Genomic DNA, 16970 nt, shown 5'->3' on the forward strand with positions numbered 1-16970 from the left:
CCCCTGCTGGATCTGTGAAGACAGTAGCTTTAACGAGAGTGTTTGGCATAGTTTTAATTTGCGAGTGGGTAGAATTACAAAGTTAAAGATTCTGTAGTGTTTTCCTAATAATAAGCCGATAAGCCATAGATACCAGTTTCTTGTTTCTGTAAAAACGATGGCGAAGAAGAAAACAAAACAGTACAATAGTGTGTACACAATTTGTCTTTGAAATTATACATAAAGAGAAAGAATATATATGGGAAAAATAATTTGTCTAATGGGTTACACGCCCCACTATTGTAGTTCAAACTGTGAGAAAGATACCGAAACAACACATTTTGACAGTACAGCACACGATTTTCTTTCACACAGTCGGTTTTAACGGAAAACCTACATGTTGGCATTTAGGAAAATATGTAACCTATACCTGACAAAAAGTTTGTTAGAATTTACTACAGAAATTCGAAATAAATCGCTCAAGCACTTTTAGAGGGTTTTCGTAACAAAGTATGTTCATTAGAGCATTCTGCATAAATTTCAAGCAATTCACTCAAGAACTTTTCCAGGTATTTGGTGATTAACCTTCCCCCCCATATATATATATATATATATATATATATATATATATATATATATATATCACATATATTTATGTATCATATATATTAAAACTGATTGTTTATTAGAGTATCATGTAAATATTTGATGTAATACAGAAGATTTTTGGCAACAGCATTTCCCCTTTATAGATTAAAAATATATTTGTATGTTATATACATTAAAAGTATATAGCCTATGCCCATTCAATAGTTCGTGGAAGTATTGCGTAAAAATTTGAACTATATCAGTTGAGAACATCTTGATACGGTTGGCAACCTCCTTTCCAATGTAAATGTTACAGAAACATTTATATGTTATAATTGTGAATGAAATACATAGCATATATCCAACTAAATACTGATGAGAGTATCAGGTGCAAATCTGAAGTATATCAGTCAAGAACTTTTAAAGACTTTTAATAAAAACTTTTCCTCTTTACATGTTATGTATGTCCTGTATCTGTCTGACCATTCATTAGAGTATCATGTGATAAACAATGACTTGTCCTTGTGTAGTAATACAGATTAAAACTTGCGCCAACCCCCTCTTAAAATTTCTTTGATGTGTGGTCATTAAGATGTATTGTGTTTCAAACTTTAAAAATATTAATAGCAAATTTTTATGCAATACAAGAAGAATTTAGATAAAAATCATTAATCACAAGATTTGTTCAGTGCTAAATAGTTGTACCGTGTCTGCTTCTGCCACGTCCGCAGGTGTCTGCCCACTGTTATCCCTTATGTCCCTCCTCGCACCAGCCAGCAGAAGTGCCTTTGCTGCATATGCACACCCCCATCTGGCAGCCACATGGAGTGGAGTGTCTCCCGCATCGTCCTGGACATCTACACACGCTGATGCCGCCAGCAGCATCCATACAATGTGCTGCTCGCCACCTCTACATGCAGCCCAGTGCAGAGGCGTCATCCCATCCGAGTCTCTGACGTTGACATCTGCCCCGGCATCAATCAGACACTTGACAGTTTCTTCGTGGCCATTTATCACTGCTTCATGCAGGGCAGTGTCGCCACTGGCGTCTGTCGCGTTGACTGGCGACCCCGCATCCAGGAGTGCCCGCACTTCGCCGGTCTGACCCTGTGATGCAGCAATGATCAGCCTCCCAGCCAGTATCTGTTTCTGCTCCTCAGTCAGGACCCTGTAAATCACATTATAATTTACATCAGTTTTAGTATAGCAACAGTGACATGAACATGACTTCCACAACGTATCTAAAACACACACACACACACACACACACACACACACACACATACACAGAGAGAGTGGTGGGGGTCGGAGATCCAAAATGTTACCTTGTGAAAACCTTGTCTGAAATCAGTCATACAGGTAGTAAAGTAATTTAAAGCCCGTTGGATATGTTGGTTAAAATTTTAGCTTTTAGCTTATTGTCACCATAGAAAAAAGTCATTCTTGTAGATGAAGAATTGTGTGAGTGCATGATAGCTATTCCCCTCCATATCCGCATCTAGTGACACCAGTGAGCTGAGGATGACATGGCAGCTAGTCGGTACTGTTGGGCTTTTATGGCCTGTTCGGGATGAGTTTAGTTTAGTTTTAGTTTTACAATAGATACTGGGTGTCACTGGCGCTTCTCTAAAGGAGTCTGCAAAACGGTATGCCTAGAGAATGTGCATGAGATGGCTTTGAGAAGTCTTGAGTCACTGCCTTGATGGACGTGGGAGCAGCATACTGGCAGGTCACACAGTGATCACAGTCTGAAGTGCAACAGATGAATGATGACGATGGGGTTGCAGGACAACAGCGTGGCAAGAAGGGTAGGCACATGGCCATCCAGAAGAACTGCACTACAAACAGATTTTAAAATGGAAGGACCAGCTTCTTCATATAGGCAACAGCTGAAACCTGAGCACAGTTGAAACTTCCTGGCAGATTATAACTGTCTACTGGACCGGGACTTGAGTTTGGTATCTTTCTGTATTGGGGGAAGTAAAGCTGTGAGGATAGCTTGGGAGTCATGCTTGTGTATCTCAGTCGGCAGAGCACTTACCTATGAAAGGCAAAGAACCTTTGTTACAGTCTCAGTTTTAATCTGCCAGGAAGTTTCATATCAACAAGCACTCCAGTGCAGAGTGAAAATTTCATTCTGGAAACATCCTCAAGGGCGTGGTTAAGCCAATTCTCCGCCATATTCTTCCTTCCAGGAGTGTTAGTCCTGTAAGTTTTGCAGGAGAACTGCTAGGAAGTTTGGAAGATACAGCACGAGGTGCTGGCAAAGGAAAAGTTGTGGGACAGGTCACGATTTGTGCTTGGGTAGTTCAGTCAGTAGAGCACTTGCCTGCAGCAGGCAAAAGTCCGGAGTATGAGTCTCGGTTCAGAAAATTGTTTTAATCTGCCAGCAAGTCTCATATCTGTGGCACTCTGCTACTGAGTGAAAATTTAATTCTGAGCTGATTTGATGGGCAGTGTGCCAGCATCAGATTACTGGAAGCTGGGTCATCTCCTGTTGACTCCATACCACAGACAACAAAGACTTGTATGGTGTACATCCATAGTCAACTGGAACACTGAGTGGAATTCTCTGCTCTTCAACGGCGAGTCCTACTTCTGTTTGTTGCACTCAGATTGTCATCCACATACCTGTAGATGACCTGGTGACAGGTCGCAGGAAGCAGCAGTTCTGCAGACACATACTCCAATTCCCCTGCTGTGGGGAGGTACTGGATATGACAATTGGACTGGCTTCGTAATTGTTGAAGAAACGCTGAATAGCTGCCAATATGTGAGACATATGGTAAATCCTCTTGTCATTCCCATGACTATGGTACTAAATGCAGTATTCCAGCAGTATAATGCAAGATTCCCCAGTACAGTTCACGTTACAAATGCCTTAAGAAATCTATGGATCCTTGGCCAACCAGTACAGTCTGCTTATTTCTCTCTGGGCTGCAATGTAAAGGTGTATACATCCAAACTACCACCACCCCCACTACCCCCAAAAAATCTCCAAATACAGCAACCATCATCATCTGAAACAGCAAGTGATTCAATGTGGCAAGAAAATCTTAAAAGATGAAATTTAGAGGCTGTCACAGTTTTTAGTGGTGTTTATTATGGACATCAATTCCAAATGGAAGAAAATTTAACAATTCAATTTCATACACAACAGATAGCTGAACTATACATTTGTGTGCTTTCTTTGTTGACTGCAGTGAGAACTTTAATCGAGACTACATAAATGTGGGGAATAAAGGAATTAATTTTGCCTTATGTTCCTTGTATGAAGAGCATATTACTCACAGAAAAGCTATACTACATATGTAACATTCCTTAGATGACAAACATTGAGTGAGGGAGTGCAGTGTAACTGAAGGTCCGCATCTGTGGTTTGGTTTTGGGGATGGGGAGAGGATGTTCACAGCTTGTTATTGGCTGTCGCACTCCCTCCACCCGAACACAATCTGCTATCCTCACTTTTAACATTATAACAGATGTCTATGGTTTCAGTGATAATTTGTTTAGATCTGCACGTAGTACATCACTATGTAAGTTCTAAGGTACAGCAATTTTGAAAATTATGTAGTAGATAAGGATTAGCCCAGTAAACTGAAATATTACGTTTCTTTTAAGAACTACAATAGCTACAAGTTTTTGCCATAGTCATAGTTTACAAGCACTTAACCAATATCAGTATTTCACTTAACACTACGATTGTGAACGCAGTTCTGCAGACTGTGGCTATGGAAATGTGTAAATGGTGGAAAGTGCTGTTTATTTCAGCAGTTTCTGCCTACAGAATAAAATGTTCTCGGGTTTCGAGTTGCTTCAAGGGACTGAAATGGCATGAACTTTCGACCAAGTGCTTCTCAGCCACTGTCAAGTGGAGTGACTGCTGGTGAGCTCCTCGTACACAATTACACAACCCAGCTGCTGGCTGTGACGTCACTCATGGTTACATTATCGCCATACATGAACATACTTTGATATCATGTCCGGTACGCCCACTTTAACGTTGCAATTGCTGGATATCGAGCTGTAGGCCATAGTCAGTGATTTTTATTTCGATGGATTCTTGATTATACTGCTGCCCCCCGAAGCTTTTGAGACACAACAGGTTCTCTAAGGGAGATATATGTGTTACTGGGTTAATGAAAACAGAGTTTTTAAGAGAAATGATAAGGCTGCTTTTTTTATATAAACTTTTGATTGGTCAGAGATTGGAATGTCCACAGGCATTAGCTTAAGGTATTCCAGTGCTGTCGGAACCAGACGACACTTCACTTTAGATGGCCAGAGAGGACACTTCTTTATGTGCACGCCCATCAGGCAGTCTGTGGCTGACAGTTGCTCTGAGACTCTGTCTGAAAGATAATCACAGACACTGGGGCTGAACTTGTAACTGCATCCGAGTTTAGAATTACGGTAAGCATCTGAAACATGGGCGCACAACATGACGAGATGCGTGTAAAGTTATTTGTTTCAAGTTAAAGTTTTGCTTCCAGGAATTAATTCACACAGTGAGCTAGTTACAGTCAACATGTGCTGAGGCAGCGGAACTGGTACACACTTGCACTTTGCTGAGTTTTTCATTTAATCTGGTTACTAATTTGGGAATCATTTACAGTTTTTTTTTTATAAACATAGTAATTTAGTCACATTGCCTTTCCCACTCAACCCACCTGCTCCAAGCTGTAATTGCATGTGTTAAATAATCAGTTTGAAATGATGTGCTGTTAAAAATTGCTGATATTATCCAATGCTTGGAATCAAGTCACTGAGTTTCTGGAAAAAAAAAAAAGTACTTAATTTGACATCTAGGTTCAGTCCTTAGCTGGAACATTCCTTCACTACGTCTTTGCGAGCTGCAGTACCTGTATTTCGTGACTGACTGGGCAACTACAAGGAGCAGTCTGGTCACCAGGTGCAGGTGTAGACAGCATCACACGGCTGTGCTTAGCTCTGAACTGTAGTCTCACAACAAGCACACACACACAGACAGACAAATAGACACTAGCACTTACTGTGTTATAACAGCCTCCTTCCCGATGCCGACACGAGTGGTGGACACGACAGTCTCACGGAACACACACACACACGCACGCCCAGTGCTGTCCCAACCTGCTCCGCGATGCCTCCAGAGGAGGTGGAGCCGCCAGCGCGGCCGCCAGCCCCTGGCAGACCTCCACCGCTGCCTGCGCGTCGCCCAGCAGCAGCCGCGCCCAGCCGCTGGTGGCCAGCACCTCGGGGTGCCTCGCTATGAACTGCACGGCAGCGCCTCTAAGTGCCGCGCAGCGGTGCAGCACGGCCAGGCCCGCAGCGGCTGCGGCGTTCTCCACGCTGAGATCGCGCGCCACCTGCTGCTCGCACCTCTCCCTGAGTGCCGGCAGGTCGTACTTGTCGGCGGCAGCCAGCAGCTCGGCCGCTACACTCGGCAGCTCCGGAGCCGTGTCAGTGTAGACGAACAGCAGCAGCTGCCGCAACACGGCCTCCCGCACGTCAGCCACTTCGATACGGCGGCTGCGGGCCTCTCGCATGTCGTTCCTCAACATGGCCGCAAAGACGGGGCTCCTCGCGGCCAGGACCCGACTGTGAGCTGGCAGCTCACAGTCGCCAACCACCAGAGTCACGTCGGCGCCCTCGTCCGGTTCCAGCAGAGCACCCCGGTTGCTCGTAAAGCTGCCTCCCTCTGACTTTGTCTCCACTTTCGTAACCTCACCTGAAACATACCTACCACACGTCAGTCGAATGAATCACGCTGCACAGGAAATAGGTTGCCCTTTCCAGAGAGCCAAGCGTGTATACAGGGTGTTACAAAAAGGTACGGCCAAACTTTCAGGAAACATTCCTCACACACAAAGAAAGAAAACATGTTATGTGGATATGTGTCCGGAAATGCTTACTTCCCACGCTAGAACTCATTTTATTACTTCTCTTCAAATCACATTAATCGTGGAATGGAAACACACAACAACAGAACGTACCATCGTGACTTCAAACACTTTGTTACAGGAAATGTTCAAAATGTCCTCCGTTAGGATACATGCATCCACCCTCCATCGCATGGAATCCCTGATGCGCTGATGCAGCCCTGGAGAATGGCGTATTGTATCACAGACGTCCACAGTACGAGCACGAAGAGTCTCTACATTTGGTACCGGGGTTGCATAGACAAGAGCTTTCAAATGCCCCCATAAATGAAAGTCCAGAGGCTTGAGGTCAGGAGAGCGTGGAAGCCACGGAATTGATCCGCCTCTACCAATCCCTCAGTCACCGAATCTGTTGTTGAGAAGCGTACGAACACTTCGACTGAAATGTGCAGGAGCTCCATCGTGCATGAACCACATGTAGTGTCCTACTTGTAAAGGCACATGTTCTAGCAGCACAGGTAGAGTAAAATGGAAATGCCGTGTGGCTAGGGCCTCCCATCGAGTAGACCGTTTGCTGCGAGGCCCTAGCCACACCGCACATCCATTTTACTCTACCTGTGCTGCTAGAACATGTGCCTTTACAAGTAGAACACTACATGTGGTTCATGCACGATGGAGCTCCTGCACATTTCAGTCGAAGTGTTCGTACCCTTCTCAACAACAGATTCGGTGACTGATGGCCCGTATGAAATCATGATAACGTGCTCCATTGAGCGTAGGTGGAAGAACGTGGGGCCCAATCGAGACATCACCAACAATGCCTGCCCAAACGTTCACAGAAAATCTGTGTTGATGACGTGATTGCACAATTGCGTGCGGATTCTCGTCAGCCCACACTAGTTGATTGTGAAAATTTACAATTTGATCACGTTGGAATGAAGCCTCATCCTTAAAGAGAACATTTGCACTGAAATGAGGATTACACTTTGCTAGATGAATTATTCGCAGAAGTGTACCCGTGGAGGCCAATCAGCTGCTGATAGTGCCTGCACACGCTGTACACGGTACAGAAACTACTGGTTCTCCCACAGCACTCTCCATACAGTGACGTGGTCAACGTTACCTTGTACAGCAGCAACTTCTCTTACGCTGACATTAGGGTTATCGTCAACTGCACGAAGAATTGCCTCGTCCATTGCAGGTGTCCTCGTCGTTCTAGGTCTTCCCCAGTTGCGAGTCATAGGCTGGAATGCTCCGTGCTCCCTAAGACGCCGATCAATTGCTTCGAACGTCTTCCTGTCGGGACACCTGCGTTCTGGAAATTTGTCTCCATAAAAACGTACCGTGCCACGGCTATTGCCCCGTGCTAATCCATACATCAAATGGGCATCTGCCAACTCCGCATTTGTAAACATTGCACTGAATGCAAAGCCACGTTCGTGATGAACACTAACCTGTTGCTGCTACGTACTGATGTGCTTGATGCTAGTACTGTAGAGCAATGAGTCGCATGTCAACACAAGCACCGAAGTCAACATTACTTTCCTTCAATTGGGCCAACTGGTGGTGAATCGAGGAAGTACAGTAAATACTGACGAAACTAAAATGAGCTCTAACATGGAAATTAAGCGTTTCTGGACACATGTCCACATAATATCTTTTCTTTATTTGTGTGTGAGGAATGTTTCCTGAAAGTTTGGCCGTACCTTTTTGTAACACCCTGTATTTAGCACTGGCTAACTGAAAGACCTCTATAAACCTATTCCAGGCATGCCTTGTGCTTGAAGGCTCTGAGTTGGAGCCAACACAAAAGATAATTTTTCATCTTTTTTTCAATAACATATATTAAAATTTGAAGTATGACAGACGAATCCGAAAATTTTCCCAGAGGAATTTAAATAATGGCAAACAAACTTTTTAGATGTGTTGATACTGTGTGACGTTTCTCGAGCAGAATTAAGCTAGCCTTAAATTTGTGTCTTGAAATGCCAGTTGCTTTTCAATCGCCCTAACAGGATTTATATTTAAGAAAATATTTTGATTCCACGGGGGTTTAATTAAATATTGGTGTTAATGATTTGTGTTGAGGGGCACTCGACATCATGGTCAACAGCGCCCTGACGGAAAGTCAGCATGCTAATCTCATGGGTGCGGATGAAGGCTGTCGCCACGTTTTTTTGGGGATGAGGCCTGACAGTTCACAAAATTTCACAACTCTTGTAACACTGGAATTGCTGTCTCCGAGGACGGTGGGCACATCTCCATCGAGACTAAGAGCTGCCCTAATATCAGTACATAGGACACACGTAACCACAACATACTAAACTGAAAGCGGCACACCACAAACTTCAGGGATCAGTGGATCCTCCCACCAGAGAGGGAGCCGTGTGTTAAGTGGCTATGCCTGATGCACAGTCTCGTAAGCAGAGCCTCCTTCCAGTGATGAGGCTGACATAAAGTGCTCCAAGCCTTTGTGGTCAATTCGAGCAACCACAGTTTGTTGTCTGTCTCCTGCAACCATTCAGTCTCCCAATGACGCATTATGTGTCTGTCAGAAAATGAGACGACGGCTTGTATTGGGATGGGGCACTGTTGGACAGCACTATCTCAGCATGCTCCCTTGTCAGCCACGTCGTTGTCCTGTATCGCAATGTGGCCAGGTACCCTGCAAAAACTCACCTCCTTGCCACGGTGTTGGAGCCGCTGTAAGGAGCCATGGATGAGCCGAATCAGCAGGTCTACTGACTACATCTGGTGAAGTGCTTCCAGTGCACTAGGAGAGTCTGAACAGACAAGAAATCTTGAACGGTGATGTCTGTGAACCATCTCCAGTGCCATCAAAATGCCACACAATTCTGCATCACAATGTGTAAATTATTCCGGAAGACACAGTCTAATAACCCTATCGGGGTAAACAGCAGCACAACTAGGAGCATTCTCTTGCATCTGCATAAACTAAGGTAAAACTGTCGTATGTACTTAAAATGGACAAAAACAAAGTTGAAAAAAAAAATCTGCAGTACAAGTTTTCTTGTACTGTGTCAAGCTTAAAATCACTTTGGGCCTCTGAAGACGCCAAAGCGGCAGTGTGTTCGATCTCTGGCTGTGTACTTGGATGCTGAGAGATTCAGATCCTTGATGCAATCTGTAGCAGATATCTGAAATGACTTGGTCACATGGGGCCAATTCCTGAACAGCGGTTCAAAAGTGGGTTGGACCACTGAACTAAATTTCAATGACTGAAGTGGTGCTGAGATTTTCAGCGCCTGTCGAGCTAAAAGCATACGTTGCCCAATCAAGAGTGGTAGTTTACCAACCTCTGCACACAGGCTCGGTACTGGGCTGATCTGAAATGCTCCAGTCAATATCCGAATGCCATCATGCTGGACAACATCTAACGTCTTGAGGTAGGAAGAACAATCTGATCCGTAGACGACGCTGACATAATCTAAACGTGATCGAACAGATCCCCTATAAAACTGCAGGAGGCAGGACCTGTCACCTCACCTAGTTTTTCCACTAAGGCATTTCAAAATATTGAATGACTGGAAGCCCTTTGTTCGTAGGTCTTTCAGGCGTGGGAGCCAAGTTAATTTCGAGTCAAATAATAAACCCTGAAAGTGCACAGTGTCTTGATATCGTAAAATATTATCTCTTATTGTGAGCACTGGTTGGTTAAAACGTCGACGTCACGGTTAAAATTGACACATGTGTTCTTCTCGGGTGAGAACTGGAAACCCGTTGTCCTGGCTCAGGTTTCCAGCCTCCTAATGGTCGGCTGTAACTACCCCGTCGTCGTTATAGGACCAGAGGAAGAGTAGAAGATTGCAAAGTCATCCAAAAAGTGCATTTGACAGCCCTCCTGACTGCAGAGGAAATGAGGAAATGCCACTGATAGCGATGGCAAACAATGTGACACTGAGGACACTGCCCCTGGGGGCATCATCTCATTAACATAGCAACTCAGACATGGCATCGCCAACACGATATCGAAAACGCCAGTCCCCGAGAAAGGATTGGATAAGAAGTGGCACACATCCATGTAGTCTCCATTCATGAAGTCGGCGAAGGATGTTGTACCTCCAAGTAGTGTCATGCTTTTTTAAGGTCAAGAAACACACAAACCGAATGGTTTCGGCGTAAGGAGGACGCCCGTATCGCCATCTCCAATAGAATAAGGGTGGAATGGTAGCACCTAAAACAGCACTGGGAATGGCTCAGATGACCTTCGGATTTGAGCAGTCAGACGAGGCAGAAGTTGACAAATGCGTTCAAAAGTCTTACCCATACAACTGGTAAGGGCTACACTCTGGCAACTGTTAGGGACGCTATGGGCCCTGCCTGATTTCCAGAATGGAATTAATATTGCCTCTTTCCTAGTTGTAGATCAGACTGAAACAAGAGAGGAACTCTCCTTTCACTTCAGGGCACACATGACGAACCATGGCAGAATGTATCTCATCATGTCCTGGAGCAGTGCCTTCAGCTTCAGTCAAAGATCATTCCAGTTCCCACATGGAGGATGGAAGGTTGCAGACTTTCTCATTATGCAAGAAGAAAGTGAGCTTCCTCATCTGCGCAGCCCTACAGAACACATGAAAAGCAGTGAATAAGTGTTCAGCTAAAACCTGAGCCATGTGTTCTGGCCCGTTCACCATGACCCCATTACTTGACAAGGTCATAAGGGAACGTGTACTACCATTGCCTGAAATCCGTCTCATTGATTCCCAGACTTGTGCTGCGGAAGCTCAGAAGCGATATGGGCCACCATCTGCTGTGCACAATCCTTTTGTTCAAAAATAGCCTGTCAAGTGTACTGCAACCAATTTGCCCTTTGTATCATCCATCTGCTTGGCCTCTTGCCAGCCACCATCCTAGTCGGCAGATGAATCCACTCTGGGAAGTGCTCACTTGAATGTAATTCCGGAGCCACTTCCCACTGCGCTGAGTCTGCAATAGCTGGGAAACAAACACAAAGGTCAATGGCTGAAAAAGACCCTGTAGCTGTGGAGAAGTGTGTCATCTGACCCGCCTTCAGAAGGCAGATATTCTCAGAATGGATGAGTCGCTCGATCGTCCGACCCTCGGAGCAAGTGGTAGCCGAGCCCCACAGCACATTGTGTGCACTGAAGTCCCCCACAAGGAGGAATGGGCGCGGTAGTGCCCGGAAGAGTTCTGCCAGTGCGTCTGCATCCAGAGCATCATTAGGGGGAAGGTACAAGTAACACACTGTAGCATTAAAGGGTGCGAGAACTTTCGCAGCAATTGCTTGCACGGTGGTGGTAAGAGTGACAGAAAAGGAGTGACATCTGTCATCAATGAAAACAGGCACTCCAACTTTAGCCCTGTCTCCAGTAGTATCGTCCTCCCTATATGTGTGGTAGCCCTGTAATGCAGGTGTGTCGATGACTTTAAGATATGTCCCTTGTAAGCAGATCCAGAACGGCTTCTGCTGGACGAGGAGCTGCAGTTCTTCCAAATGTGAGCGATATCCATTCATATCCCACCGCAACGCTTATGTCCCTGTGGAAGCCATTGTTTAGCGTTGGTTCCTCTTTTCTTTTTCCCTCGTATGGGGTGATTAACCTTCCAATGAGTGGAAGACCAAGTCATCAAGAGCATAGTCCCCATTCAGAAAACGAGAGAGCTCGCCAATCCCAGGCTTTAACTAACACTTTCTTGAACTTAGAACTACTTTTGCTGATGGCAGGAAGTGGTTGCCTGGGTTGCGAGGATGGCTTAATTGGCTTCGGATGTTGGGTAGTGGTATGCGGCTTAGATGGTAAGCCTGTTTCTGACGGCCTCTCAACGACTTCAGTTTCAGGTGGAGTGTTTCCCCGACAGATACATCGATAAGTGCATGAGCTCGTACTTGAATCTGTGGCCTGAGTTTGTGTGGAGGCATCACACTTAGCGACTGGCGTCTTAAGGGCTGATGCAAAAGGAGCTGCCAAAACGGGCAGTTGCATAGCTTTGAAAGTTTTTGTAGCTTCACTATAGGGTATGTGTCTCTAGGCTCTTAATCCTGAATTTTCTTTTCCTCATAAATGACACATTTTCTGCTCCACACTGGGTTATCCCCTGAACAGTTTGCACATTTCGGAGGAAGTGTACAAGGATTACCTGATTCGTGAGCTGAGACTCCACAATTGTCACACTCAGCCTTGCCATTACATCCCATAGTCGTATGGCTAAATCTATGACATTTGTAGCATTGCACTGGGTTAGAAACAAATCGGCGGATCTTAAGATGGATATAGCGTGCAAGGATATGTTCAGGTAATTCTGGAGTACTAAACGTTAGAATAAATGTTGCCGATTTTCCAATTTTCCATTGACTCTCCTCATATAGTTCTGCACTTCCGTAATGCCCACATTTTTCCATTCTTCAGGTAACTCTGCGGGGTCCACCTCCATCATATTGGAGCGGGTAACCACGCCCTTACTAAATTTGAGGGTGTTATACAACTCAGCCTCGACTGCATAGTCACGTAAGGTCTTACATGCGAGAAGCTTAGAGATTTGGTTTGAATTAGCAGTTACAACTAGAAGTGTTGCATTACGAAGTTTTTTGACACTTTTTAGAGATCCAGCAATACCTTTCAATGCCTTGTGAATATAGAAATGGGATACTTTCTCAAAGGTTCCGCTATTCGGTTGATTACAATGACATGGCACACTAATGCTCTCTTACTATGATTCTGAGGCTTCTTTTCGGGAGGACTTACCAGCCAAGCTCTCTATGGGGAGTGAGTGTAGCTATGGCCTGATGGTACACCCATCCCGTCAGTAGTAGTTGTTTGATGAGACCGTTCCATAGGGATCCTACGAGACGCTAGGGAAGCAAACTGTAACGCCGGAAATGCATATCCTCCTATTTTCGTCTATTGTACTATTATTTTTTTCCTTGTTTTGTTACCTCAAGATATGACATTTCTGTCTCTTTATATATTGTAATTACTTTACTGTTTGGATATATATATATATATATATATATATATATATATATATATATATATATATATATATGAACCTTTGTTGCTCATTGTCCCAATTGCATTGCCAAGCAAGGTCCCTTCCTTTTCCGGAATGAACCCGAGTGTCGTTGAAATTCAGACGCCAGCATTAAAGTAACATCATTTCACTGCTTTAATCTCAAAGGTATTCATAGCTGGCTTCAATATTCAGATTACACAAGCCCAAATTAAGAGTGCGAGTTTTGTTATCGTATTTTAGCTTACCTGTGACTGCAGCTCAGCTTGGTACGTACTACATTTTACTATTGTTAATTGTTCAGAATCATTTAATTCAAGATCAAAGTTAAATCTCTTATTTCTAAATTGCGTAGATTCAAGTAGCTTTTGAAATGATTGTTGAGGTAGTCCAAGACTAACCGTATTTTACTGGATTTCGATGTGTCAGAAAGAAAGCTCACTATTAACTTCAGTCACTAAATTAACTTTCGATTTTCCGGTTTTATTAATTCTTTTGCTAAATTAAGTCAGAGTGTAGCGAAATTTATTACTTCTGACAAACTTTCAGTTTTCACACTACACGTGTCAACCTTCAGTTGCCACGCTTCTAGTGTTAATTATATGTGTAATAACCTTTCTTTTTCAGTTACTATAGTAATTGTCCTTAGGACTGGCGACCGTAATTTCCCCCAAATCTCAAATACCTAATTACCGCTACTTAATTGTAACGTAACGGCTGCACATTTACCTTCTTTATTAACTTTACCCCTTTTCAAAATTAATTTCCACCAGTTTCATTAGCACATTTCCTTTCATTTAGATGTAACCCTTTCCTCCCTCTTTACCGATAGATTAACTTCGGTGACGATTGCTTTTCCCAAATTTCCATTAGGTACACGCGGTTTAATTTTTCACTGTCATTAAGGTCGATAAGTGAGGGGGGAGGTTACACGTGGCGACCTGGTGACAGGACAATCTTCGAACTTGAGGTTGTTCTGGACACGAATTTTGCATTGTGCAAATCTCGTAACAAAGTACTGGTTACGAAATGGTCGTTACGTCAGCGAGAATAAATAGTGTGAGGAATCCTAATTAGATTTGAGATTTGGCATTTATATTGAAAATTATTAAAATGAGTGAAGGCAACAATTACCAAAATTTGGTAGACTTGGATACGGAACAATCGGTCGAACAGTGGGAAACGCGCACGGCGGTTCCCATTGTTCAGGGGCAGGCGGCTAGCATGAAAGACGCGACCGCCGAAACGCAACAAAGAGCAGAAATGGAATTCCAAACTTTAGAAAATGTTTCGGAATCGGAAGCGAAAATCAAATCTGTACCCCTTGATGATGAATACGGGGGAACATGTATAGAGGAATCTGCTACGGAAGTAAAACCGGTAGTCTCCGGGAATTTAACTGATTTATTGAATGTTTTGATTAATGAAATCAAGAGTCAATCGGCAGAAATTATAGCTCTGTCTGCCAAGCAAGAAGCTCAGTCTGAAAAGATTGAACGAAAGCTAGACAATCAGAACAAAGCTATTAATGTTGTTAACAACAATGTTGGAGTTGTTAATACAAAAGTTGATAAAATCAAAGAAGATATTGTTGTAATTAATACCGAAATCGGTAATCTTAAACAGGAAATGATAGGCGTTCAGGCGGAAATTGCGAGCATAAATACTCGTTTTGATTCTGAAATTAGCAGAATCGAGAAAAGTGTAGGAGAAGCAGTTCCTCCGATCATCGAGAATAAGGTGACGGAACAAATTCAATTAGTGAAAAAAGAGGATCAACAGAAGGTGGAAACTTTAAATGCTTTAGTGTCCGAAGTAGACACTAAAGTGAGGGAGCAGGCTAATACCTGCGAAGAGAAAAAGAGGGAAGTGGAAACGCTTGCGACAACCACTTGCCAAGTAATTACGAGAGTGTCGGAATTAGAAAAGAAACTTGACGAAAAACAGAGCTATGTGCCAATCTGTGCACATAGTTCGGAATTGTTGACGAAAGAGGAGCGGTTCGACCCCTTGAAAAAAGGCGGTATACACGCGACGGATTTCATTAAGAATTGTGAAAGAGTTTTACCCAGATCATGGACTAATGAGAGAAAAATTAATGCGGTTATTGATGTGCTGGCTGGTGATGCCAAGCGTTGGGGCTTAAACCTCAACATTACGAACCTGACTTTTGACGAGTTTAAAAATTTGTTTCTGGCTGAATACTGGTCAGAACAAAAACAGCAAAGTGTCTGGCGCGAATTTGTCGTATGGAGGCCTTTCGATGCGAATTCGCGCGGTTCGATGAAGGAGTTTTGTGAGGGCTGGATCCGCAAGTTGGATTATTTGCGTGATCGCCGCACGGAATCCGAAATAGTCTGGGAACTCTACATGAAGCTTCCAGATGATACAAAACGCTACGTAGGAAGCAATTACAGGACAATAAATGATTTCCTGGAAAGAGTGGAGGACGAGGACAATTGGCACAATAATCGCGACAGTGGTAGAGGCCGTGGTAACAACAACGGGTACCAACGCAACCACACCAACGATAACCATGGGAATAATGCATACCGCAACCATGGCAGCAATAACAATAAAGGTTCGGACCGTAATAACAATCGGTACAATGCAAATAATAACCGGAATGACGGAAACCAGTATCATACTAGCGTGATACGGGCTGCGCAGAATAGTAATAACGCCAGAGGGTGTGACCAGCCGCCTCAGCAGTATCCGGGGAGCGTATCTGCTGGGACGAGACAGGGAAACCATTAGCCGCGCCGGTGAGGGGCCGACCGGGCGTGGAGAAATTTTGGCGGCCCAATAACAGGAGAAAACCCAGGTGTCGTCGTTATGAAAATTCCGTATGGAATAATCAACGGCGGGAGAGTGTGCCAGTGTTAGGAGAAAGGAGTGCGCCCACAAGTAGTAGATCAGCTGTAGACACGGCAGTAGGAAGTACATTCACTGTCAGTGAGAACAATTTAAGTAGTGTTCCGGAAATCGATTATAAAGTGGCAGCTGTAATACCCACAGCGGAACTGGAGATTGAGTTTAAGAATGATTCGCAAGTGTTGAAAGAAGATCAGATGTCGGATAAAACGTCCGTCATCGAGCGAGGAGATGCAGAGAGGGATGAGGTCTGGTTAAGGCAGTTCGGTCGCTTATACGACGAACTAAGAGATTATAGGGGCCTGTACGGGAGAAGTGTTTATGGGGAGCGCGGGCAGGATTTGCCGCGTCTCGTCCCGCAGGAAGATAGTGATTGTGAAGTGATAGAAAGTTCTGGCCCTAACCGGCAGACTTTACTAGAAATAGTTGATGTTAATGGGGAGCACGAGCAAGATGCGTCGTGTTTCGTCCCGCAGGAGTTGAATGTTGAAGTAGTAACGGAAAGTTCTGGCCCTAATCGGCAGACTTTACCGAAAGTTGTAGTGGTAGAAGTAGCCGACCCATCCGACGCGAACATCCAGTTTAAACATTGCGAGAGTATTAAGGAGAAAGATTATGAAAATTTTAGTGGTAGCCGGACACGATTGGTAGAGAAGCACGTAGATTACAGCGTGTATG

General features: G+C 44.2%; 1 protein-coding gene across 1 annotated transcript; it reads right to left on the minus strand.

Annotated features, from left to right (window-relative positions):
• Positions 1–1239: 1239 nt before the first annotated feature.
• Positions 1240–11083, minus strand: LOC124562656 (protein roadkill-like). Its single transcript, XM_047130945.1, has 3 exons — positions 11014–11083; positions 5677–6274; positions 1240–1735 (listed from the first exon to the last, which is right to left on the minus strand). The coding sequence occupies exons 1-3, from the start codon at positions 11081–11083 to the stop codon at positions 1240–1242; spliced, it is 1164 nt and encodes a 387-aa protein (XP_046986901.1).
• Positions 11084–16970: the final 5887 nt, after the last annotated feature.

Source organism: Schistocerca americana, unplaced genomic scaffold (assembly GCF_021461395.2).
Source record: "Schistocerca americana isolate TAMUIC-IGC-003095 unplaced genomic scaffold, iqSchAmer2.1 HiC_scaffold_117, whole genome shotgun sequence".
NCBI lineage: Eukaryota > Metazoa > Arthropoda > Insecta > Orthoptera > Acrididae > Schistocerca > Schistocerca americana.

Coding starts and splice junctions, on each gene's coding strand:
- LOC124562656 (XM_047130945.1), bottom strand. CDS start 11,083: ATGGTGAACGGGCCAGAACACATGGCTCAGGTTTTAGCTGAACACTTA. Junction 6,275..11,013: donor CACTGCTTTTCATGTGTTCT/GTAGGGCTGCGC, acceptor GGTATGTTTCAG/GTGAGGTTACGAAAGTGGAG. Junction 1,736..5,676: donor CTGGAGGCATCGCGGAGCAG/GTTGGGACAGCA, acceptor TGTGATTTACAG/GGTCCTGACTGAGGAGCAGA.